This window comes from Mytilus edulis, chromosome 1 (genome assembly GCF_963676685.1).
Source record: "Mytilus edulis chromosome 1, xbMytEdul2.2, whole genome shotgun sequence".
Taxonomy (NCBI): Eukaryota; Metazoa; Mollusca; class Bivalvia; order Mytilida; family Mytilidae; genus Mytilus; species Mytilus edulis.
The window spans coordinates 85,156,110-85,184,059 of NC_092344.1; the positions used below are offsets into that span (position 1 = coordinate 85,156,110).

The following is a 27,950-nucleotide window of genomic DNA, read 5'->3' on the forward strand; positions in this document are numbered from 1 at the left end:
AATTTTCTGGTAGGAATCTATAAATTGATTCTGGTAGGAATCTCGTACTAGTAGAAAAATAAATAATCAAATCAGATTTTCAAAACAGACAAAAATCCATACAGACTATTAAGACTCCACCTAGGTAGTAGAATTTTGGTAGTAGGAATATAAGAAAATCCAATCAGAATTTTGTTCATTTTCCATGTCCGCCTACTTTTTATATGGAATCTTTGATTCTAGGTAGATTCCTACTTCATTCCTACTAGTGTCTAGGTGGAATCCTACTACATATTTCGTACGGGTAACAATCCCTTTCCCTTTTCACGAATTTGACCAACCGAATTAGACTATTTTGCCTGATTTGTCATCATAAGGGAAGGGATATATATTTTTAACATTTTTTTTTAAAAGAAATTCAATGTTAATGAAATATAGCAATTAAGAAAACCGATGGCACCATTGGTGGAGGGGTCTCACCATTTTATCTTTAAAGTTTCCTTTTCTTAAAGCAAGTAAAAATATAACAATAAAGAGTGTTTGATATACATGAATCAGTGGCGGATCCAGAAATTTTCATAAGTGTGGGCCCACTGACTGCCTAGAAGGGGGCAGCTCCGGGCATGCTTCCGTGATTCCAGTTATAATTAATATAAGCAGCCAAATTTTTCCAAAAAAAAAGGGGGCGGGCACCTGCACCCCCCCCCTAAATCCGAAATTGTGAATAATCAATTCAAAATTATCCTGACTTATAGTTAAAAAAAAATAGCACAGTAATCCTTGCTTTAATTTTTCCTATATTTTTTTAAAGCAAGGTAAAATCGACATTGTAGAGGACAATTATTTTAGAAATATTTAGTGATGATCACCCTCGTTTCTTGGCTAGACAAAAAATACTTGAAGCATAAAATAAACCTTTTATTAATCTAAACTTGTTTATTTATAACTAAATACTTCACTAGAAAAGTTTAAATGATACGGACTGTTGGTATTTAGTTGCTTTTAATACGTCCATTCTCTATACAACAGCTAACAACCAAAACTGTGGTCATGTGACAATAATATTTATTGGACAAAATGGCGAACACGACTACGGATGATTCCCGTAAAGAAAATAACCAAGATTTGACACTCGAACGGAGCAACGCATCATTCAACATCAATGAAATAACAGAAATCATAGATGGAGGTGTAGATAAAACAAAATTTAGAAAAGAAATGGGTATGAAAAAAGGAAATCCAGTAGTTCGAATCGAGATAAGATGTTTGTATAGTCCTATTTTTTAACCCTTTTGTTGTTGTTGTATATTATACAACACATCACACATAATAACCACATCAGTCCTCTCTTAAAAAAACTAGTAACATAAATTCCCTTAAAAAAATACTAATTCTAGGGCATTGAAGAAATAAAAATAACGTCTGTATCAGTTACGTCCAAATAATTATGACGACTTGAAAGGCTATGATATTTTTTTCCTTTGATGCCTTATGTCGCAGGAAGGTGTCAAAGCAAAAATTAAAATACTTATCCAAGACTTAATAATTATTTGGACTACTGTATCAGTTGCTCTGTCATTTTGTCTGTTGTTTGCAAGATGGTGACGTGTATAACTGTATAATATATAACTTACATGTGCTAAAATTTACCATATACAAATTTACATGAACATGTAGTTGATCTGTTCAAGTTGATTTCTTGGGCAATTTGGATAAGATGAAGATTTTAATCTTTAAAAAAATATATATATTTATATCTGTCTCATTTTAAAGCCTTTTTGAGATGAGGTCAGTCAAATCAAATCAAATCAAATAATTTTATTGGTGTAAATTCCTATACAGAAATGATACGTACCAGCCGACATTTACAAAATACAAATTCAAAAATAAACAAACAAACAAACAAACAAACAAACAAACAAACAAAAAACAACCAAACATATTTTCTCAATGATCATGATAAGCATGATAAGAGATATATATTTTATATTTACATTGCGTTGAGGTGTTATTCATACAATAATATTAATTCAAGCTATTACAATCAGCTGTAATACTATAAAAGCTCTTAACAACATTATGTTTGCTTTTAATGAATGTTCAAATCATACATATCACTTATTCCAACTACACTTACAGTACTAATGTCCGTATCATTACTTTTCAAAATGAAACTAAACTTATCTTGTTCACACATATTAACAAAAGATGGAACTATACATGTGTATCACTTAAATTACAAAAGAGTACATTTCTATTAAGTTCTAACGCTTTACATTGAATGAGGAAATGGAACTCATCTTCAATTCCATCCTTACAAATTGGACAAATTCTCTGTTCTAAAGGTGTTCTAGTATATCTACCAACTTCTATTAGTAATTTACTATTACTAATTCTGATTTTTACCATTTTAGAAATAACACTTTTGTTAAGGTCCAGTAGAAGATATTTTTCTTTCTAATTCAAAATTATTTTTATACCCCCCACTTTGAAAAAAAGGGGGGTATACTGTTTTACCTCTGTCTGTCCTTCCGTCAGTCCGTCAGTCCATCAATATGTCAGTCAGTCCGTCCTTCCCATGAATATTTTTCGTCACATTTTTCTCAGGAACTACACTACCAGGATTTCTGAAATTTGGTTTCAGGCTTGATATAAGTCAGCTATACTGTGTGATGCGTTTTCAGATTCATCACTCGACATCTTCCTGTTTACCGAACACTTGTATCATTTTTACACCTGATAGCAAAGTTGAAAATTTTTCGTCACATTTTTCTCAGGAACTGGACTACCAGGATTTCTGATATTTGGTTTCAGACTTGATATAAGTCAGCTATACCGTGTGATGCGTTTTCAGATTCATCACTCGACAACTTCCTGTTTACCGAACACTTGTATTATTTAACACATGATAACCAAGTTGAAAATTTTTGTCACATTTTTCTCAGAAACTACAATACAAGGATTTCTGAAATTTGGTTTCAGGGTTTATATAAGTCTGCAATACTGTGTGATGCGTTTTCAGATTCATCACCTGACAACTTCCTGTTTACAGAACACTTGTATGATTTTACATATAATAGCCAAGTTGAAAATTTTCGTTACATTTTTTTCAGGAATTACTATACAAGGATTTCTGAAATTTGGTTTCAGGATTTATACACGTCAGCTATACTGTGTAATGCGTTTTCAGATTCATCACTCAACAACTTCCTGTTTACCGAACGCTTGCATATTTTTACACTATTAAAATTATCCACTTGCGGCAGAGTCTGGTATCATCAGTGAGCAGTAGCTCGCAGTTTCACTTGTTAACTTTGCGATATGTTCTTAGTTTATTACCATGACTATTACCATTATTAGAGTCACAATAAAGAGCTTGTTTCCAGTATTTTATGAATTCCTCTTATTTCTTTTGAAATGAAAAAAAGTAATGTTTTCTTTGACATAGAATTTTGATTTTCCCAGACATGCTGAAAACCAAGTTTACCTAATAACACTTTTAATTTACTACAAAAAACATTAGGGTTAAAAGAAAAACATCAGTTGAAATATTCTATGTCCTTTGGAAATTTACATACATGTACCCTGTTGTTGATGATCACACACAGTTTTTGCTTCTTGCTACAAATGACAAGCATGACAAAAGATCTGAGGAGATTAAATTTCAGATATCCAGTGAAAGTTCTGTAATTTTATAGTTACCTATTTAATAGAAATAATACTTCATTGAATAATTGTCAGTGTCACACTAATTGTAAAAAATGTGCAATCAATTTAAAGAAACATAGTCTATGGTAGTGAACTAAATATTTATAAATAGATTTTTGTGTAAACTTTTTAAAGAAAACTGATATAATGAAAATAATAATCAACAGTTTTATACATATAATGCAGTCAAGGGACTAAGAATACCTCTATCTTCATGTACATGTTCATTACTTTAAAAAAAAATCAAAATAGTGTTTACAAATTTATTGACAAATTATTCACATTATAGGACTCAATTGGATCCAGTTTAACTTATGTGTTTAAAATGTGTATAAGACTTCAGTTAAAACCAGGTAAAATTGCTACTTAGTTCATGCATGCCTTCTTTTAACTATTTAATTAACTATTATGCTTTTATTTTAGTTTGAAGGAAACTAATTTATATATATTTGAGGTATAATGAATGCTATACATTTGATAAAATTATTTGGAAAAGCACATTGTCTGTCATTTGCATAACTTTGATTTTTCTGATTTTCTATTTGTAGAAAAACTGTTGTTTGATGATCCTTTGTTTAAGGATTTTTACAAAACCTTCTTTAAAACCAGATCAGAATTATATGAAGAATCAATTGCCAGAGGAGTTAAATTATTTAGTCTAAGACAGAAGTACAAATGGACAGATGAACAATTTGAGGTCATAGAGGAGTATGTTATAATAATTTATAGCTTTAAAATTTTCAAACAATGAATACTTTGATAATTGTTGGTCGTTCACTTTGGGTGACATTTTCCAAAAGAGAATTTTTCATAGTTACTGAAATGTTTTTTAAAAACAGTAATATAAAGGGTTGTCATATATTTAGAAACTGACCATCGTGTATTGTTTGGGGGGCATGATCAGAAGATATAATTAACATTTTTATGCACCATTTATGGGCATTATGTTTTCTGGTCTGTGCGTCTGTTTGTTTGTTTGTCCGTCTGTCCTGCTTCAGGTTAAAGTTTTTGGTCGAGGTAGTTTTTGATGAAGTTGAAGTCCAATCAACTTGAAACTTGGTACACATATTCAATATAATATGATCTTACTAATTTTGATGCCAAATTAGAGTTTTTACCCCATTTTCCAGTCCACTGAACATAGAAAATGATAGTGCAGATGGGGCATCCTTGTACTAGGAATGTTCTTAATTTATAATGATTTGAAAGGACTTGGAATAAAGGTACTGTGTAAATTATTCTAATATGCGTCAGTTTAAAACTAGCAGTACATTGTACATGTACTAAAAAAGGAATGTACGTATACAGTCCCATAAATATGCAGTAATTTGGCAGATTTTAAAATTGTTTTTTGAATTATGTATAGTGTAGACAAAACATGCATCTGTTAACTAATCATGCAAACAATATCATCTTATTTCAGTCTTGTGAACCATTTGTTTGGCATGAGTCTGCATTTTACGATGTTTATTCCGTCATTAGAAAGGCTGGCCACTGAAACACAAAAGGCTAAATGGTTACCACTTGCCACAAATTTTAAAATTCTTGGCACTTATGCACAGACAGAAATGGGACATGGTAAGAATAGGAAATACACAAGCTAAAAAACATATAACTGCAAGCTAGTATCAAATATCAATAGTCTTAATTATAAAGAACTGCAAGCAGGTATAAAATATAAAAAGTCTAAAATAATAAAAAAAAAATGCTAGCAGGTATCAAATACCAATAGTCTAAAATACAAAGAAAATAATGAAACAAATCTCAAATGATTTTTGTACGGTATTCCAGAGTCAATACCACAGTAAATCTGGTTTCCTCTGGTGGGTAAAACTTTTCATAGATTGATGAAAACTTGTATTTACTTGGACATTTAATTTCGTGGTTTTGCCAAAGTTTGCATACAACCTTGTTTAATTGTGGTTCACTTTATCCCACAAAATCCACAAAATGTTATATCCTATAAATAAATAATGAATCCACAGAATGTCTTCTCTTAGTTTTAGTTCCCTCCTCATCAATGAGTAAGTAGAAGTAGGGATTGGAGTAGTACTGCAAATATATACAGATAAAATATAAAAATACAGCAAATCTGAAAAGTACTAAATTTACATGTCAATAGTTGCTTTGTGCTGAATATTTAAGCCCACTGCTCTAGGCGAATGAATTCCGTGAATTTTTCCATTCTAAAATTTTTGGAATTGTCCCATCAGGTTCTCTGTTTTTTTTAATAGTGTTCTGTAGATATAAGGAAAGTAAAACTAAAGATCTTTGTTCCCCGATGCGTTTCTTAAAATCGAAGCTCCATGTGTTTACTTTAAGGATAATGGTACATGATTGGCTAGTTCTAGTGGAATCATTTTTAAAACGTCAAATTGATTGGTATACAGTATACAAAGTAATTGTTTTGCTATTTTAGGTATATATCTACGAGCATTAGAGACTACAGCAGTATATACAAAGTGAATGTTTTTCTATTAAAGGTACATATATTCAAGGTTTACAGACTACAGCAGTATATACAAAGTGAATGTTTTTCTATTTTAGGTACATATCTTCAAGGTTTAGAGACTACAGCAACATATGATCCTGTAACAGAGGAATTTATACTTAATACACCACACAAATCTTCTATGAAATGGTGGCCAGGGTCCTGTAAGCATCAAATAAATGTTCTTTTACTGTAAACTCAGAAACTATTGCATGCATTTATTATTGCGATTTTGTCATTTTAGACAAATATGCGATTTTAATTTTGTGATATTTAGAAAAATCCTGTTTAATTCATATACAAAATTTCAAAATGGGAGTTTTTATTATTGAGATTATAACCAAGTCGATTTTTTGCAATAATAAAAACATGGCAATAATTTCTGAATTTACAGTATTATGCTTCCTGTATTATTCAAGTTTTGAGATTTTTTTCTTAGATAACTTCCAACCTTTTTTCTTCATATACCGTAAACCTATATTTGAATGACCAATAAGGTTTTGGCAACACTCTTGATTTCATGATGGTGAAGAGCTCTGAAATCAAGCAAATAATCAAATTATATGTAGATGCTTAAATGAATTTCTGAAAGTAAGTTATATTGAACACTCATACAAAGCTTATACATGTTATATGTAAATCAAAATGTACTTAATATCACTAGTCAAGATTTTGAAGTAAAACATGTGAGATATAATTTTTAAACAGATGATTGGAATTATTGTAGTATTTTATTAGTATCTTATACTTGTGGAGAAACATTTAATTAATATTGATTCTTATATGATGTCCATTCCTAATTTCACTTGTAAAATAAAGCCTTGTTCTAATGAGCACAAAATATATTTGACACATGTACACAAACTTAATGTTAACAATCTAGTTTTCCATTATATTCTCATAAAATAAGTACATTGTAGCTGCTTACATTAAATTTATTATATATATTGTTATTCAAACTTGATGTAATTACCCTGCAATTAGTTTTTAAATTTTTTAAATATGAAAATGTAATGTACATACTTCACTGAGAGGAAATGGAAACAGCCAAATATTTTAAAATTATTTTTGTACGCTTTGACCTACAAAAATATCCTTTTTGTCCTATAAGAATTGAAATAATTCTATCATATAAAAAGAAGATGTGGTATGATTGCCAATGAGACAACTCTTTGTAAGAGACCAAATGACACAGAAATTAACAACTATAAGTCACAGTACTACCTTCAACAATGAGCACAGCCCATACTGCATTTATTTCTATGCTCATTTTAACATGTGTAGGTATTATATTTGATGCTCAGTGCAAAATATCAACAAATTTAATGATTACCTATGATAAAATGAGCATAGCGCCTGACATGAAGGAACTATCTCTTAACTAAAATTCAATACAAGCTGTTTTTTTTTTTTATATCAGACTAATTATTTTATAAATACATGCAAAGGGAGACAATTAAATCTCAGTTATTCTAAATATAATCAGCTTTACACTTTATTTAGCAACAAAACTCTGTAAGAATGAAATCTGCTTAAGTGAATAGTTTTTCACGTTCTATCTATACCGGTATTCCTTTCAATATTGAAAATAAATGACTTTTTGCATATATTTTGAACAGTTCAGGAATTCTTTAGTTAAATATCAAAACACAGCTTGGGATAAATTTAATGTAAAGGCAGTGCATAAATATGTGTTGAACATTTTTGTTTTTAATTTCTAGTGGGGAAATCATCAACACATGCATTAGTGCAAGCTGTATTGATCATTAATGGAAAGAATTATGGAATGCATCCATTTATGTTACAACTAAGAAGTTTGGATAATCACATGCCTCTACCAGGTACAATTTTATCACTAGCTATAACGTTAGCACAGAGTTAGATATTTATCTGAATAGATTTTAGATGTTTGTTCTATTAGGTTCCATTTTTTCACCCTGATAAACATGAAAGAAATGTCATTTTTTCAAGAATTTGGTATTTAAGGCAGATTTTTGGTAGAATACTATATATATCCACAAGTAGGGATGTTAGCAAAAATATGAAAGTACATGTATTTGCTTTGACACATAGTTTTTTGGGTGGTCATTTTTTCAAAACATTCCACCTCAAACGTTTATTTTATCTTACCAAATTACTCTAATTCACATGAAACTTACATGTATATGTTTAGATAGATAAATGTCTGAACTTTAATGGGTCTATCAATGCCCATGCTACGTCAATCTTTAAAGACCCAAATGTTGCAAAACACCTATCCTACCTCCATGACAAATATATTGTTGTCCCCGCAGATAAAGCCCCAAACAACATCGTTTTTGTATGTAAAACTCATTACATTAATTGCTTGATAAATGAATTAGGTATTGACAATTCACTTGGAAACTCAACATATACCCTCACGACACTTACCAAAGAGGAAATCCTGGATAATCATAGGTCTGTTCTGTGTTCCTTTGGAATTTCAACCAAAGATGAAGAACTGGATCTGCCATCACTGTATTTGATACCTAAACTACATAAGTGTCCTTACAAACAACGGTATATTGCTGGGTCTTACAAGTGCTCCACGAAACCTCTTTCTAAATTATTAACATCTATTTTATCAGCAATCAAAGACGGCTTCAAAGTTATTGTGAAACTGCCTATTCTAGAGGGGGCGTGAATCAGATGTGGATACTTAAAAATTCCAAAGATCTTTTAAAGTACATACAATCTAACTCTCTTTCATCTTGTAACAGTATTAAAACAGTTGACTTTTCTACTCTGTATACTAGTATTCCACATTCCAAACTAAAAGACAAATTGAAAGAGTTGGTATTGATTTGCTTCGTAAAAAAGAATGGCCAACGTAGATACAAGTATCTTGTCTTATGGAGGGATAAATCCTACTTTGTAAAGGATCACTCTGATTCGAACAAAAAATTCTCTGAAACTGATATTATCAAGATTGATTTCTTGATTGACAACATATTTGTTATGTTCGGAGGACATGTTTTTCAACAGACTGTCGGCATTCCAATGGGAACAAACTGTGCCCCTCTACTTGCTGACTTGCTTCTTTATTATTATGAGGCTGACTTCATGCAGGAACTTCTTAGGAAGAAAGATAAGAAGTTATCACTATCCTTTAACTCTACTTTTCGCTATATAGATAATGTTCTTTCACTAAATAATTCAAAATTTGGTGACTATGTGGAACGCATCTATCCAATCGAGCTAGAGATAAAGGATACTACAGATACAGTTACGTCGGCCTCATATCTTGACTTACATCTAGAAATTGACAATGAGGGTCAGTTGAAAACAAAACTTTACGACAAAAGAGATGATTTCACCTTTCCAATTGTGAACTTTCCATTTCTAAGTAGCAACATTCCAGCAGCACCTGCATACGGGGTATATATCTCCCAATTGATACAATATTCCCGTGCTTGCATTTCCTATCATGATTTTCTTGATAGAGGGTTGCTGCTCACAAGGAAGCTATTAAACCAAGAGTTCAAAATGGTGAAGTTGAAATCATCCCTTCGTAAATTTTACGGACGCCATCAAAAGTTGGTTGACCGTTATGGAATAACCGTATCACAAATGATATCGGATATGTTCCTTACGTCGTAACTACAATCCCCTTCCCTTTCCTGAATGTGACCTACCGAATTAGACTTTTTACCGGATTTGTTATCACATAAGCAACACGACGGGTGCCGCATGTGGAGCAGGATCTGCTTACCCTTCCGGAGCACCTGAAATCACCCCTAGTTTTTTGGTGGGGTTCGTGTTGTTTATTTATTAGTTTTCTATGTTGTGTCGTGTGTGCTGTTGTTTGTTTGTCTTTTTCATTTTTAGCCATGGCGTTGTCAGTTTGTTTTAGATTTATGAGTTTGACTGTCCCTTTTGTATCTTTCGTCCCTCTTTTTTAATTAAATATCTCTTTGGTCATACAATATATTTTTCACCTGTTTTTAAAGCAATTGAAGTTACCTCCCTACCATTTTCTGGAATCAGAAATATCTTATAGTTTGACTCACAGTATAGACACCTGTGGATTGTTAAAAAACCATATTCATCTTCTAGATTATATATGTTTTGTTGGTTTGATTGTGTTTTCAGGTTGTGGTTGCTTTAACATATACCTCAGATAATCATGATATGATAAGGAGATGTTGTATCATTGCCAATGAGATAACTACCAAGGTCTCCTTTTGTCTTTCAGTTATAACTATCATCTCTGTGAAATTTTACAATTGCATGATTTGTAAAGCATTTATTACCAGTCACCTTTAGCTTGCTTTTTATTTTGCCGTGGACCAATTTGACATATACTTAATTGAAGCAATTAGTGAACTTATTCCTTCTACATCTACCTTTCATATTTCTCATGTTTGTTGCTCTCTCATATTGTGGTAAAATTTGTTGTATGTTGATTAAGTTGGATGTGCAAACAGTGTAAAAGAAAAACAAAAGGTGTAGATAGAATTTGTGTTATGACCCTGACTGTTTAGGAAAAAGGGTCCAAAAACAAAACTTTTCTTATACTTTGTATAATTTTCTTATTTCTTGACCAATTCAATGTTTTGAATACTTTTAAAAGGTTCTTTACTATTTTTGATTTTTGGTCCAAAATCAAGGTTCAAAATTAAACTATGTTTACTACATATAATACTTTTTAAACAAATATTTGGGGTTCTTTGATATGTGAAATTTTTAAAACAAGTATTAAGATTTTGGATTTTGGACCTCGATATCAAATTGGTAAACATTGAGGTTCAATTTCATCTGACAGTTAAAATGAAAGATGTTTTTCTTGCAGTGTATATATGTTACATTTCATAATAACAATATTTTCTAGGCATAGAAGTTGGTGATATAGGACCAAAGATGACAGTTAACTATAATGACAATGGGTTTCTTCTGTTAAAAAATGTACGGATTCCAAGACAACACATGCTGATGAAACATGCTCAGGTAAAAAGTAAAAATTTATCAAGTATTGACTTGGTTTTAGAAAAGTATCATTATTCTCATTTGTCCCTCAAAACTTTTTTATTGGTATAAATTCCCCCCCCCTCTCTCTCTCTCTCTCTCTCTCTCTCTCTCTCTCTCTCTCTCTCTCTCTCTCTCTGTCTCTCTCCTTCTCTCTGTAGAATATTTGTTCATTATGTTTATTTGTATGTAAAAAAATACAGAACAGAGTAAATTCTAGAAGGCGAAGTACACAAAACCCAACTAGATTTAATACCAGACTATATCAATCAACAGAACAAATGGACAACAACTATCACATTCCTGACTTGGTACAGGTATTTTAAGAAAAACTACACTATTCAATCTAAAGGAAGACAAGGCACACTTGAATAAAAATAGAAATTGTATCATAGTTTTTATGGTTTACTTCATGTGAAAACAATCCAATAAAATCATGTATTTATATTTTGAATCGAGACATCTCTTGCTTGCAATCACATTTTAATCTCAGGAATTGAGGTCCTGAAATATTTGTTAAAAATAAACCAATCAAAATGAACATACTGAACAGTGTAAATTGACATTTATTATATGTCATTTAACTTTTTTCTCTCATCAAAGCTCCCGGAAACATATAGACAACTCATATCAATCACTACATGCCACAGGGTGATATATTATGGCTGTCAATCAGTCAGTCAGTTCGCAGGTCCCATTTATATGGAAGTCATTTCATAATAAAGTTTGCTAAATAAAGGCCTTTTAATTGAATTAACAGTGTTACATTCACAATACTACTATTTTTTTTTACAGGTATCCAGTGATGGCAAATATACCAGTTCAGGACCAAATAAAGCCATTTATGCAACAATGGTCTTGGTCAGAGTTAAAATGACAAAGTGGGTTCATGATGCTTTAAGAAAAGCTATTACTACAGCTGTTAGATACAGTGCTGTTAGACATCAGTCTAAAATGGATGACAGGTAATCATGATTTAAAGCTTGTCTCCATTTGACAGAAGCTTTAAAAGTATTTATTTTAATCTGTTAATGTTTTCTCAGAAATGATGCAAGCTGGTCCTACTAGTAATTTGAACTGTCTTGAGATGAATGATATTCAAATGTAAAACATTACAATATGGCTTGTTCTTTTAATTTTAATCCATTGGACAAGAGCCTCTGATTCTGGACTATCAGACACAACATTATTAAACTATGACTTATTTATTTCAGTGGACCAGAACCACAGATTCTCGACTATCAAACTCAGCAATATAAACTGTTTCCAGTGTTGGCTGATACATATGCTTTGTTCTTTATGTCAAGAAATTTACGAAGACAGTATAACAGAATGATGGAGGATATTAGGAATAAAGGAAGTTATAAAATGTTAGCAGAGGTATATACATGTTTCCATCTTAATAGCAGGCTTCAATAGATAAACAATTTATTTGTTCTCTGATAATATCCATCAATGGTAGAAAAGGGTCAAGCATTGGTAAATTCAAGTTACTGTAGTATCCATTATTTTCTTGTTAGAGATTTACTGTTTTTTTTCCTACTAAACAGCTAACTAATGAAAAAGTTTTGATATAAACAAAAATTATTTAACCTAAATATTAGTTCAATGTAAAATGTGAAAAAGGCATAAATATTATACAAATACATTGTCTATAATTAAGTCTTTTATTCATAGTTTTTCTAATTTAGGTGATAATTCAAAAAGAGTTGTCTGTATTTAAAGCCATCATTTGTTTATGCAAGTTTATGAATTTAGATAGTCAATTAAACTACTATCATATAGCAGTCTAATGTCTTGTGATCATCAGAAAGACATTGCTTAATAGATTAATATCACTTTTTGACTTTATGATTGTTTTGGAATTCATTGGCCAAAAACATCATCTTATTGTACCTTCTTCTTTGTATACAAACAAGTGGGGTACATATCAATGAGAGAGTAAATTAATAAATCTATACTACTAAAATATTAAGGTCTAATTTGTTAGCAGTCATGATGTAAAGAAGATGAATCAAAGAATTGAACTTTATATATATTATATATATAAATATAGGACAATGGTGTTGATTAAAAATTACACCATTTCAGGCCCTTTTGTCTTCCACATATTTCATATTACCAATAATTAACAAGTTCCTGATCGACACCCATACCATACCAATAGTACCTATTACCTGGTATCTTATCTCTATGTTCTGACTTTGTCTGGTGCACCACCACTAAACGGTGTATTTGGGATTTGCTATTTACATGGGTCATAATCACACCAGGCCTTGAAGTCATAAAACTTTCGAGTCAGTTTTTTGTACTCATACTCCAAAATCAACCAATCAAAATGCTGTATTTCATGTTTCAAGCATGATTTTTGTGCTCCAAGAACTGAGCAAAGTTTTATGACTTCAACCCCTGAACTTCATGATTATACTGTGATTAACTGTACATGTACTTAATTCAATCTTTGACCAAAAATTTATCTACAAGTAGTTTCTGGTTGTAATATGAAAACCTAGACAGATTCAAACATAAAGATTTTGAAAGCAGAGAAAACTGTGCACCTTATAGTCATTATGACTTTATCTAATGACACTTTAGTCTGAAATTAGGGGTAGGTACTTGATACTTGTAAAATGATCAAAAGACAGATGCTTTACAATTTTTCATATTGTCTTGAGTGTATGAAAGTTGTGATCAAATAAAAAAAAAAATGCCGATAGATGTTTATTTGCCCACTTGCTTCAATTAAATAAGTAGGATTGGACCTAATATTATATAAAAAATAGACAATTTGCAACTAACTTTCTATTAATACTTCTTTAATTTGTATGTTTTTTTTTTTATAGATTCATAGTATTTCCTGTGGTTTGAAGGGATTATCCTCAAAGATTGGTATAGATGGTGCTAGTATATGCCGTACAGCTTGTGGAGGGCATGGTTACCTTATGGTAGCAGGCATATCAGAAGTCTTAGGTTTACTTCATTCTGTTGTTACTGCTGAAGGAGAGTACACAGTAGTATGTTTACAAACAGCAAGGTAAAATACATTGGAATTTACTCCTATTTTTGTTATTTTACTTTTTAGTCAAATGATAAAACCAGTCCTGTCCTTTTTAGCTAACATGGCATGAAACTTGAAAAAGGAAAAGGGGATCATTTGGCTTTTTTAAATTTTTTTATTCGAACATCACTGATGATAGTTATCAAAGGTACCAGGATTATAGTTTAGTATGCCAGACATGAGTTTCTACATAAGACTCATCAGTGACGCTCAAATCAAAATAGTTATAAAGCCAAACAAGTACAAAGTTGAAGAGCAGTGAGGACCCAAAATTAAAAAAAGTTGTGCCAAATCAGCTGACGTAATCCCTTCCTCGGATAAGAAAATGCTTAGTTTTTCGAAAATTTCAAAGTTTTGTAACAGGAAATTTATAAAATTGACCATATAACTGATAGTCTTGTCAACACCAAAGTGCTGACTACTGGGCTGGTGATACCCTTGGGGACAAAATGTCCACCAACAGTTGCATCGACCCAGTGGTGTAAATAGTTATCAAAGGTACCAGGATTATAATTTAATACGCCAGACACACGTTTCGTCTACACAAGGTCTTTTTTTCAAGAAATGTGCATCTTTCACAAATGCATAATTTTAATCCTGGTAGCTATGATGAGTTTATTATCATCAGATAAGATCTACTAATAAGTCAACATAACTGAAATTGTCAGATATAGCATAATAGAATTATTCCCCTTTGATAATGATTTCTTCTTAAAAGTGGTCATTGTTAAAAATGCAGGTAATTATAAGAGACCCGCTCTTGATTCCTCAAGTTTGGATCTTAATATTATTCTCATGCTTAAAGATAATGCATAAATTCTTCATAGAAATTTTCATACAAAAAGGAGGAGGTATATGTCTTTTACCTTTTGTTTGTCCTGTAAATGCAACCAAAAAAATATGAAATTAACATTTTACTGCTCATCTTTTTTATACTTCTACAACTCCCTAGGCAAAGTTGGCCATTGATGGATTTGGCTATAAATTTTATGTTCATTTTATCTTAAAGCTAAGCATGTGTGCTTCACTACTTATAAATCTAACACTTTCAAATATTTGGCTTTGAATGTGTACACGCCTTATGAAGATAAATCCTGGAAAGCACTTCAGTCACAAAACAATTAAAAAGTGTTATTTTCCTTTTTTTGCGGTTTAAATAAAATAAAAAATCAGTTGAAGCAAAAATTAAATATTTAGTTAAAGGCTTATTATGTAGTTCAAGAAAAATGTCAACAAGGAAGTTGCTTTTAATACATGTATTTAAGAATTTCCATCAATTTTGTTTTTTTTCTAGATTTGAGGAAGAATGAAATATAAACATGATAAAGTAAAGTCACAAAAGTATGGAACTCTGAGGAAAATTTAAAACAGAAAGTCCCTAATTTTAGAAATAGCAAAATCAAATGCTCAAACAAATCCAATGAGTGGATAACAACTGTCATAACATAACTTTACATGTAACCATGTAACCAACGTTAAAAACAGTTATAATGGTTGACTTGACAGAAATAGTCTTTCTTTTACCAGAAAACTATATAATGCTAGTCGAGTTTGTTCTGTAGTTTTTTACAATCTCAAAGTTGTAAATTATTCAGTACTATTTCTGTGAAAGTGAAACATGTGGCTGTCTTTTTATCTATTTTTGTTGAATATTCCTTAAATTATACCTAGACTTTAAAATAGCTAACTTACATTTTATGAATATAGTTGAAAATAATTATTTAGAAAATAATTCATATACAGGTATTTGATGAAACAAATAGCTAAAGTGTCCGTAGGAGAGGTAGTGACAGAAAGTTGTGAGTACCTGAATGTTGACCCACAATCCTTTAGTTGTCCACTACAGACACCGGCAGACTGCTTTAACCTAACATTCCTATGTGATATATTCAGGAATAGGGCTAACAGGTGAGTAATCTGGTACAATTGAGATCATATTGACAACATTAAGAAATCATAATAATTTGACACATTTTAAAGAAAGTTGCAAAAGTTCATAGGCAGTGGACTAATTGAGAGAACAAAGTTATGATGGGAATTTTGAAATATTGTAACCCTATCATGAATCTCTACAATGATCTAAGATGTAGAGAGTTGTCTTATTGGTAATCATACCACATCCTCTTATTTTCATATTAAGGTTCATATTCATATTCATCCAAATGTATATTCAGAAACCCCGCAAAGATTTTTTATTAGGGCTCGATGCTATTTTTGAAATAATGGATTTAAAAATCCTTACACAATTTGGCATAACTCCTAGATGGGCAGGCTCTTATGATTATTTTTCATATGCAGGGGTAAACACTTTAATGAATTTACTTTGTTCGAACCAGCATGCCAATCCTTCAATTCTATGTCATAGAACCACATTTATTATATACATCCTGTGTAGAAGTTATATGTCTCCAAAGAGAGAATCATGATAATAGTTTTCTGAAAGCTTATTGATGTCACTTTTACATTTTAATATTGACAGATACAATGAAGGTTTCCTGCAAAGACAATTTGGAATGAATTTTGTTTTTACAAATTTCATTTGAGTTCAAATTTTGAATCTTCAACAGAATTTTTTCATTCTTTTAAAATTTTGTAGCTTGTGTATTTTATTACAATGTACAAATACAAAGCTGTTTTCCTATTCAAGAAAGAGTTTTATGAACGATTCATGTGCCTGTATTGATTTTATGTCCAAATTTTGACTTCCTAAAAAAATTCTTAATCATTTATTTTCTGAAATCAAATATATCTCTCTCAATTCTGATAATGATCTATGTTATTTGAAAACTTTCCTTTTTTCACCTATAAATGCCATGATGTCTTTTTGACTTTGGTATGAACTCATCTTATGAGTGTACCTGTAAGATCAAGAGTGGCATATCACATTTTATATTTAAATAATAAAAAAAAAATGATATGGTCTACCATTTTTTAAACTTGTTCTATTGAAACATTATTAATTGTTTTCACTGACAAGTCTGTGAAATTTCTTATTTTATATAGGTTTAAGTAAGTGTTTTTGCATCTAAAAGTGTATATTCAGATCTTGAAATAGATGTGAATCAGGATTGGGTGCTGTTTATTGCATCCTCCTGTATATTTAAGATCACCACACAGATTTATTCTAGTGCTGGATGCTTAGACTTTATTGACATTTATCAACATTAGACACCTGAATGAATTGATTTGGTTTGACGTAATTTGCTAATCTTTTGAATTAACAACTGATCATGAGAACCTCAATTATTTTATATCCCCTGTATAGAGTTAAATGTTTCACAAGAGGGAATGATAATTTCTTTTTGTCTGTAAGTAATTAATATTACTTCACATTATTTCATTTCATTAAAGGTTATAGTATGAAGTCATAATTAAAGTCTCTAAAGTCTCCTTCAAATATAAAAGTGCTAATTAAAATAGAGATATAATAATTATGTTGTGTTCCAATAGCTATAGACCTTTTGTGTTCTACTTATCTTCACCCATTTTGTTTATAATTGTACATATTTGGCTGCAAGATTCATAATCTAAATAAATTTTAACTGTTATACCAACTCCAAATTGATGAAAGATTTGTTAATCAATTATTAAAATTACGTATAATAATATTAAAACTGTCGTAACACCCTGTACGGTAGTTTTAAAAGGGGGACGAAAGATACCAAAGGGACAGTCAAACTCATAAATCTAAAAGAAACTGACAACGGCATGGCTAAAAATGAAAAGGACAAACAAACAAGAGCACACACGACACAACATAGAAAACTAAAGAATAAACAACATGAACCCCGCCAAAAAACTAGGGGTGATCTCAGGTGCTCCGGAAGGGTAAGCAGATCCTGCTCCACATGTGGCACCCGTCGTGTTGCTTATGTGATAACAAATCCGGTAAATAGTCTTAATTCGGTAGGTCACATTCATGAAAGGGAAGGGGATTGTAGTTACGACGTAAGGAACATATCCGATATCATTTGTGAAACGGTTAAACAGCAATTGAATTAAAACATACCTGTTTGATATTTTTACCAAACTGTATAGAACTGAAACTAGTACAAGTGATTAGGTGCTGTTATGATCAGTTCATGCACTCCATTACCTGTTATTTATCTTGTCACTAAATTATAACACTTAGACCTTTAAAATTTCTTTTTAGCACATTTCTCTAATGCCAATGTGAGATTTCCCTCTCATTTATTATCACCCAATACATCATCTTTTACTCCTGGACTGATCTTATTGAAATACAATTTTACATTATTATAATTTGTTTATAATATATTGATTCATCAACAGACATGGCTACCATGACTAAAGTAAGATCATAATGGTTGAGGGACACAGTTATCGTCCTATGAGTCCCTGGTATAAACGGTATAGAACCTGCATAGTTTTTTCACACATCTTCCAAATTCAGTTCTTTATATGTTATGCACAAGATAGCAAGTAGGGGGCTTATAATTTATATCGCCTGACACACGTTTCATCTACATAAGACTCATCAGTGACGCTCATATCAAAATAGTTAGAAAGCCAAACAAGAAAAAGAGCATAGACGGTTTAACACAAAATTGTCAATATACTTTCAGTCATTATGTTATAATTTTTCCCATAAGTAGTACACTACACTGCAAAAAAATAATTTGGAAAGAGCATGTGCAATTTTTAAACACACGTTTTTTCGAAAAATACACTACGAAACTACAAAATAACTGTGTTCTCGGACCTAAGAGGTGAACTCAGTAAATATAGTTTCTGTACTATAGCAACTTTCCTAAATGGTTTGATGGTAATAACTTATCAAGCTAAATGAAAGTAAAAGATTGACATTTTTATGAGATAAAATTCTGAAAGATACTAGAGGGACTCAACCTCATAGATCGAAAATAAACTGACAATGCCATAGCTAAAATAGAAAAAAACAAACAGACAAATAATAGTACACAAGTCACAACATAGCAAAACTAAAGACTAAGCAACACAAATCCCACCAGGGTTGATCTCAGGTGCTCATGAAGGGTAAGCAGATCCTGATCCTCATGTGGCACTCATCATGTTGCTCATGTTACCACAAACCCAGTAAATAGTCTAATTCGGTAGGTCTCAGTCCTGAAAAGGGAAGGGAATTCTAGTTACTACAAAAGGAGCATATCAAATATCACCTGTGAAGTGGTTATTCTGTAACGGCTAACCAACTGGTGATTGCGTCCTTAAAAGTTACCAAATGATAATCTCAACTTCACCATTTGGGACTCTTTGTTTAATAGCATCTTTGGAAATAATGTGCTATATTGGCAATAACTGGTTAGAATCTGTTTCGATTTTTTATGAACCCTGGATTTAGAGAAAAGCAGAAAATCATAAAAAAAATTATAAAATGAGTTGTACTTGTGGTACGGTTTCAGTTTTCGGTTTAACGTTTTATTAATGTAGGTTTTTTGTAGTTGTCTCTTTTTGGTCATGATGTTGTCTGTTGTAGATGTATTTCAGTTTAAATTTGTGATTGCCATCCTGGTATCGTCTTTCTACTTTGTATGTCCATTACGGGGTTCAAGATTTTTTAATATAAGTTGGTTTCCTTGAACTTTTTTTTGTTAAAGAACTTGAATCTTTGTACACCTATTCATCCTCATGTGGACCTTTAAAAACAGATGTCAAATGATGATTCTGTCCTAGATTTTACAGGGAATTATCAGGTTATAAATTTATGAATAGCTTTGACCATGAAATGTGATCACTTGAAATTTAGTACACTGGTCAATAATAATGTGAACATAGTTAATGTATACTTAAATTTGTTTTTTTTTATCCACTTCTTACACAGTTCAGTTTATGTAGAAACTTGATGGGAGCAGGGCTTGTTCTATGGCCACAATTATTCTTTGCCGATATTTTCATGTAAACAATGATGGTTAGAGTGAAACTGTTCACTGCAAATCTGATCAACAGGAATTTGAATTTACCATAATCCTGTTGATGGCTGCTTACAACTGCTAGATTCGATTTAGCGTGGGTGTGTTTTTAAAAGCATTTTTTTAATCCTAATTCTTTATGGAAATGTCAAAGTAGCTCGTTTTATTTAGATTAAAAAATATCAGCAACACAGTAAAATTAATTGTTAGAGTTAACATTATACAGATACATATAAGGGCGGCAAAATAATTAAGAAATTAAAGATTTTATAATATATGGAAGCTTTATAGAACACGTATAAATGACTTTATGTAAGGTTTTGTAATATAGTGATTATCAGGTTTTATAAAATATTGTGGGCAGTGTTGAAGATATGTTTTAGGAAGTTTCTTAAGTAGGGAAAAAATAATGCACATGATCTGATAAATATTCCAGCTGTGTGAATTATCACAAGCTATTATTGTAACATTTTCCTTTTTACATCCAACATAAAGATTGTATAGTTTCAGGTAAGGTTAGGTTGAATCCAACTTCTAGTGCAATGTTAACAGCAGCTTAAGACATAAATTAATTACAATAGTTCAGGTAAATCACAAAACAAACAATGCTGTAATCATATTATTTTACTATTTCATCAGTCCACTTGAAATTCTATATAAGTATGAAAATAATATGTATAAATACTTGGTAAGACGTCCATACCACGTGTAAATTGATTTCAAGATGTTAATCTCCAAACATAACAGAAGAACAATGCCCTTACTTTCATTAAACACATTGTCTTTATAAACTTACCCTTGTTGCTAGAAATAAAACATTTTGAATGCCAAATCATTCATAGAGTTGATGGTTACATCAATTCAAAAGCTACTCTTTTCAAGCATTGTACCCGTTTTTTGATGATTTCTTGTTGCAGTGTTTATATGTTTATGTAGTGTTTTGTGATCTTGTTTGTCGTATTGTCGACTGTTAATTATTTTTAGGCGTTGTGTTTCAGTTTTTCAATGAAATGTAAGCTATGAGTATCCCCTTGTATCTTTCTTTCTTTTGGAAGGTTTTGCCAAGTAAATTTATAGCGTAGACAACATTTGGGTTTTTGAATAACAACATATCTTATCAGTAATTGCACAAAAACTGATATCACATACCATGTGTATAATATTTAATGCATCAGGTACGTATTTCGGCAAAACAGAAGGGATCAAGGCCACTCTGTTCAAAACAAGTTGATGTCAAATCAATGACAAAGATTAAAAGCTTTGGTTACAAATTGATAACGAATTTTAGATAATAGTAGTAGGTTTATATTATGGCTTTAAATCTGACTAAATAAATCTATACTTTGGGTAGAAAAAAAAACCAGTTTATCATAATAAACAGTAAGTTTTCAAAAAATGATCGTGTCAATGCTACAAGCTCTTCCATTCAAGCACTGGAATATTATGCAGTTTATTAAATCAATCAAACCTAAACCATCCGGTTGACTTACTTACAAAGAAAGCTATTTAATAAAATTCCATTGGAATCATCCTTGCTACATTTTGTATCTTCTATGATTGGCAATTCACTTAAATAAGATCGCTGTTCAGCTGACTTATTTTTTTGTCATGTTGTTTTATTTTTTATATCAGTATCTATCACAATTCTTTGTTTGGCAGTTCAGATTGATAACTTTAGTTGCAATTTGACTTTTTAGTCAGATAACTGACCAGCTGACCAATTTGTTTTGGAGTAACTCATTTTCATATTATTGTAGTTTAATCAGATCCAGTGTCTAGCCGAGTTCTTTGTATTGCATTTCAGTTTGATCAGATCAGTGGCCAGCATACTTTAAGCTTTCAAATTTCAGTTTGATCTGATCAGTTTTGGACACTTTTCAAATCATATCAGTGACGGACATACATCCTTGTTATGCATGATAGACTAATTAGATCAGTGGCTTGTTTGTAACCCTCTTTGTTCAGCTTTTATTTTTGACAAGAGTTACCAATACATTTATTTGTTTGTTTGAAATCCAATTTCTGTTTGTTTTTCCTTTAGTTACATGAATATTTTTTCCATGTATATGCTTACACACTTTCTCTTTTGTTGATTTCAGTTTAATCAGATCAGTGGCTAGCAGACTTCAGATTGCGATAGAATCGGGTACACCACAACACATAGCCATGAATAACAATTTACAATCATTAGTGCGAGTAGCTGAGGTATGATTTTGTTTTGTGAGAAAAAGGGAAAATATTTAGATATTTCAATCCCTGAGAAAGATATTGTCTCCAAAGAAGTCATATAATCTTTGCCAAAGCATTCACAAATAAATTGTGCAAATTCTTGTTTTAAATGTATTCAGTGAATTAAGTTTGAATATCCTGGTCTATGAAACTTGAAATATTTGAATTTAATTGATGTAATAAATAAGTTTTTTTTAGGGCTAAATCTGTATTCTTTGGATGTCTTTTGGAAATAATGATATTTAGGAGCCTATAGCACTATATGTGTAAGCAGTGTACAAAATAAATGCAAACATTTTACAAATATATGACCCAAGTTATCCAAAATATCAGCACTATTTCAACCTGCACTATTTCAAATAACTGGTACAGCTATAAAGTGTTTCTTAATTCGGCAAATATGGAAATCAAGCAAAATTTGTTCTCTTTACCTTTTACATGATTTATAAATGGGGTAGCCTAAGGTATGCTTCTTTTAAGTATCTGGAGGGATGATTTATGTGAATGTTTGACATGTATATATTTATCACGTTTATATTAACCATGTTTAAATTTATAGGCACATAGTGAGACTATAATGGTGTTAGACTTTACAGCAGCAGTTACCTCTCTTAGAACCAGTCCAGAAACAATTAAAGTATTGACATCATTATGTCAGTTACATGCATTACATACAATTGTAAAACACGCAGGAGATTTTATGGAGGTAAGTTTTGTTTATTAAGCATATACATACATCCACAAGTTTCTCAAAAACGTTTGCAATGATCATATTGAGAGTGGAAAATTTAGTTAATTTTCTTTTTATGATATATTTCACAAATATATAAAGAACTTTTATGAGAAAATCTCTACAATATTTTAATACAATTAAGATTTTAAATGATGACAAATTGTTAAGTAACAGTAAAAAGTGGTAGCAGGTAATTTTAGTTTATTCATTACGAACAGGTGTATTTTCTAAGACTTTTGTAAGTGCATCTGTCTTACCATTTCTGTGAAGGTTAAATCTTAAGTAATTAATAATAAGAAATGATTTCACAATTAACACTGAAACAGCTTTTACATGAGTTTATTTACATGTTTCAATGATTTCACAATTAACACTGTAACAGAATTTACATGAGTTTATTTACATGTTTCAATGATTTTGACAAAATAGTACTGTGGTAAACAAAGTCATTTAAAAAAAAACACATTAAAATAAAAGTTGTTTTTATTATCATTTCAGACAGAATCTGTGGGACTAGAACAGATAAAATGGATAAGGGAACAGGAACTTAAACTTTTAGAAATAATCAGGTACTTAGTGTAGATGTTATAAAGATACATATGAAGTGTGAAATATTTCACACTTACAGGGAAAAGGAGCAGGCTTGCATGAAATTAGTATTCCATGTCTGTATTTCAATATGACTTTCATTTCGAAATTCACATGTTGTACAGATGTTTATTTTCACCTGTTTATATTTAATTAAATTTAGTTTTTTATAGTGACTGAGAGAGAGTTGACTTATAATTAACCTTACCTATAATACTGTTTATTTGGTCTAAAACATATTCAGTATCGCAATATTAGCACAGAAATTGGATTTATATCAAATAAGTGAAATAAGAAATAGTTATCAAAGGTACCAGGATTATAATTTAATACGCCAGACGCCAATACTTCATATGGAAAATTCATATAAGAAATTCCGTTATCAAATGACAAAATCAAGGGCCCAAACACATCAAGCGAATGGGAAACAACTGTTATATTTCTCACTTGGTACAGACATTTCCTTATTTAGAAAATGGTGAATGCCACCTGGTTTTATAGCTAGCTATGACAGATACATAAATAATCTCAACAATTCTCCCATGCCTATAAAAATTGTCTATGATTAAATATAAACTGTAAGAAAATGTCCAAAAACCCAAAATATGACACAAGACATGGATAAGATTTTTGACTGGCCTTACAATGTAATTTCAATTTATATTGTAGTTCAGATGACAAATGTATATGTGTAAACACTAATACTTTTTGTATAGTTTCAATTTACTGATAACAAATTCAATATATATATACCATTAAAAATAATATTCAAACATCTAATTAGTGTTGAATTGGGAACCTTTTAGAATAATTTTATTTAAAGGATTGATAAGTATAATTTTAAATTGTATTTAGATTTCTTGGCTTAGTAAACAACATTATCTTAAAAATTAGGATGTGCTAGTTTTCTAAAGAAACAGCCAAACTTACAAACTAAATATTTGTATTTAAGAAAGAAATTAATAAAGGTTTTCAGTAATTTGTGGTACCAAAATCCCTGATTTAATAATTTACCTGTACAAAAAATTGTAATAGATAACAGGATAAAAAGTTTATTGGACAGGCTCAATTTAAATATTTGGTGTGCAAATCATGTTCAAATTAAAAAAGATAAAAAGGCCAAATATTATCAAAGATAGTGGAAGGAGTTGTTGAATCATGTCTGCTAGTAAAGGAGCTAGTAAAGGGGCACAATTGGTGCCCTTAGGAATACCTACAGCCTGTTGATAAGGGCCATTGTTATATTATAGTTCGTTTCTGTGTGTGTTAAATTTAATTTTTTGTTTCTGTTGTCTCCTAATTCTCCTATTATGCTCGATGTGTTTTCCTCATGTTTGGTTTGTAACCCGAATTTGTTTTTTTCTCAATCGATTTATGAATTTCCAACAGCAAAATACTACTGTTGCCTTTATTTATATTGATTTGTTATTGTAGACCAAATGCAGTAGCTTTAGTTGATGCCTTCGATCTTCATGATGATTCCTTAGGGAGTTTGCTTGGTGTATACGATGGAAATGTATATGAACGATTGTATGAATCTACAAAATACAACCCTATGAATCAAAACGTGGTAAGTTACAAATAAATAACTAAATAAGACATGTATTTTTTACTTAAAAATGCAATATGTGAAAGTACTTTTTTTTGTAATTTTTCATGGTCTTCTTCAAAACGACAAATGAAGTACCCTACTTACTGTAATATCCGTTTATGTATTATGTACACATTTTTAGACTAAATGCATGTGATTTGGACACTATAGTTAAAAAAAAAGCTTGTTTATAGTACATAATATATAAATCAAAAATAAATGTTTTTTGTTAAAGTAAGTACTTATTAGCAACACTGTTAACCTTTATTTTTTAATTTATCGAAAACATCTGCTTGAGTATATAATGTATGTGTGATATTATAACAGGTTTATATGATTAAGAATGCTACTAGTATTGCATAAATTACCTTGACATGTACTATATTTTGTTATTTTTTATTATTATTCAGTAAACAATAAAATAATACTTTTAAAAAGGTCAATTAAAAACATACTTGATGAAAGAATAAAATGCGATACTTCATTCCTATATCAGACCAACAGTTGTCAAATTGTAAATATTGATTTGATATGAATCACCTCATGGGTTATATAAAAAAAAGTAAAATTAACAAATTAAAAGTAAAAGTAAGTACTTATTAGCAACACTGTTAACCTTTATCTTTTAATTTATCGAAAACATCTGCTTGAGTATATAATGTATGTGTGATATTATAACAGGTTTGTATGATTACAAATGCTACTAGTATTGCATAAATTACCTTGACATTAACTATATTTTGTTATTTTTTATTATTATTCAGTAAACAATAAAGTAATACTTTTAAAAAGGTCAATTAAAAACAATATCAGACCAACAGTTGTCAAATTGTAAATATTGATTTGATATGAATCACCTCATGGGTTAAAAAAAAAGAAGTAAAATTAACAAATTAAAAGTATAAGTAAGTTCTTATTAGCAACACTGTTAACCTTTATCTTTTAATTTATCGAAAACATCTGCTTGAGTATATAATGTATGTGTGATATTATAACAGGTTTATATGATTACAAATGCTACTAGTATTGCATAAATTACCTTGACATTAACTATATTTTGTTATTTTTTATTATTATTCAGTAAACAATAAAATAATACTTTTAAAAAGGTCAATTAAAACATACTTGATGAAAGAATAAAATGCAATACTTCATTCCTATATCAGACCAACAGTTGTCAAATTGTAAATATTGATTTGATATGAATCACCTCATGGGTTATAAAAAAAAGAAGTAAAAATTAACAAATTAAAAGTAGAAATGCAATATAAAGAAAGCTTCATATTTGCCTTAAAACATGCAAATAGTAATCTTGATATATTTCATTTCACTTTTTGACACATGTTGTTTAGCTTAATTTACAGATTAAATTTATTCAAACATATATATCATTGAGATGTGATTTTCCATTATAATTCAGATCATTTTGTTAATTAAAAGAAGATATACATCTGATTGTAATGTGTCAACACATAAAAGATTACAGAAAATTATATTTTTCATTGATATAGTAGAGATTTGTATTTTAACTTATTATTACTATCAAGAAATATGTAATTTTGGACTGATTATATATTCTGAAGGTTTTAGTTTATAATTATTCCTGCTACAGACAAAATTGTCATACAATCGGAAATTAAAACACAAAGTTTTTGTTCCTGGTAATAGTAATTGCACTTTGCTTAGATTGATAATTTCAATAATGATTTTTTTAAACGGGTTTGCTAACGGAGATCCCGTTAATAATTTGAGGTTGTATGCAGGACAAGATACTACAGAGAAACTAAAGATTTGGCAACACGATTGCAGGTCTTTTGGAAGGGTATGCTGATCCTGCTCCACATGTGGCATAAGATAATAGTCTTTGATACATACACATACAAATGGTACAAAATGTTTCAAGGAATCTTATAAAAAGTATGTGTTAGCCACAGTATCAATTTAATCTAGCCCTATCACTTATTGATGAAAATCCCTTTTAAATGAATACATGTGCTATATTGTTTTGATTTATCGTTTTTAGGTTCATCCTTCATACCATAAATACCTGAAACCACTTATGTCTGGAGAGATGATATCAAAGCTTTGATGATAGATTTTCTAGTAAACAAAATTATTGACAATCATGTCCATCTATAGTTTAGGATGAATTGCCATTGTATTTCATATGAATAGATACAATATGTTTGATTAAGATTTTTACTGATATTTATAATCAAATTAAGAGTTTATAAAATGTTATTTTATCATCAACACTCAATAGTGATGTTACATAAATTATTCCATCTTTCCTTAAATAATAAATATTTTGAAGTGCAGTGACTTTAAAATATTGAAACTATTGCAATATACAGTTTCTGATTATGACCAGCACTATTTGTAATAGGCCATTGATAAATGATGGGATGTTGCTGAAGAGTCCATTATCATATTGAGATAGATAATTGAGATGTTGTAATTAAATAGGTTGTTTCTTCAATTAACATAGAGGTTAGATTTAAACTAGTATATAAATTGTAGTTATTAACTTTAATTATGGAACTATTATTTTTAAACTGGATGAAATTTGTTGTTTTTTACTTGTTATAGACTTTTATTTGTTAATATGTATTCAAGAAACAATGCAAACAAATTTAACATTTTTTACATTCTTTGAAATAAAGTATATATTTATATAA

The 27,950-nt window shown here is 30.3% G+C and overlaps 1 protein-coding gene across 1 annotated transcript; it reads left to right on the forward strand.

Annotated features, from left to right (window-relative positions):
- Positions 1-1,035: 1,035 nt before the first annotated feature.
- LOC139492979 (peroxisomal acyl-coenzyme A oxidase 1-like) lies at positions 1,036-27,950 on the forward strand. The gene is made up of 15 exons (XM_071281127.1): positions 1,036-1,201; positions 4,236-4,395; positions 5,111-5,265; positions 6,235-6,342; positions 7,900-8,019; positions 11,031-11,146; positions 11,960-12,129; positions 12,379-12,544; positions 14,008-14,198; positions 15,966-16,130; positions 22,231-22,336; positions 22,920-23,066; positions 23,592-23,662; positions 25,116-25,251; positions 27,296-27,950. Exons 1-15 carry the CDS (start codon positions 1,057-1,059, stop codon positions 27,359-27,361), a joined length of 2,022 nt encoding a protein of 673 aa, XP_071137228.1. The 5' UTR covers positions 1,036-1,056; the 3' UTR covers positions 27,362-27,950.

Excerpts from the sequence above, each read along its gene's own strand:
- LOC139492979 (XM_071281127.1), top strand. The coding sequence starts at position 1,057 with ATGGCGAACACGACTACGGATGATTCCCGTAAAGAAAATAACCAAGAT. Across the intron at positions 5,266-6,234 it reads ACAGACAGAAATGGGACATG|GTACATATCTTCAAGGTTTA; the intron begins GTAAGAATAGGA and ends TTTCTATTTTAG. Across the intron at positions 12,130-12,378 it reads CAGTCTAAAATGGATGACAG|TGGACCAGAACCACAGATTC; the intron begins GTAATCATGATT and ends TATTTATTTCAG.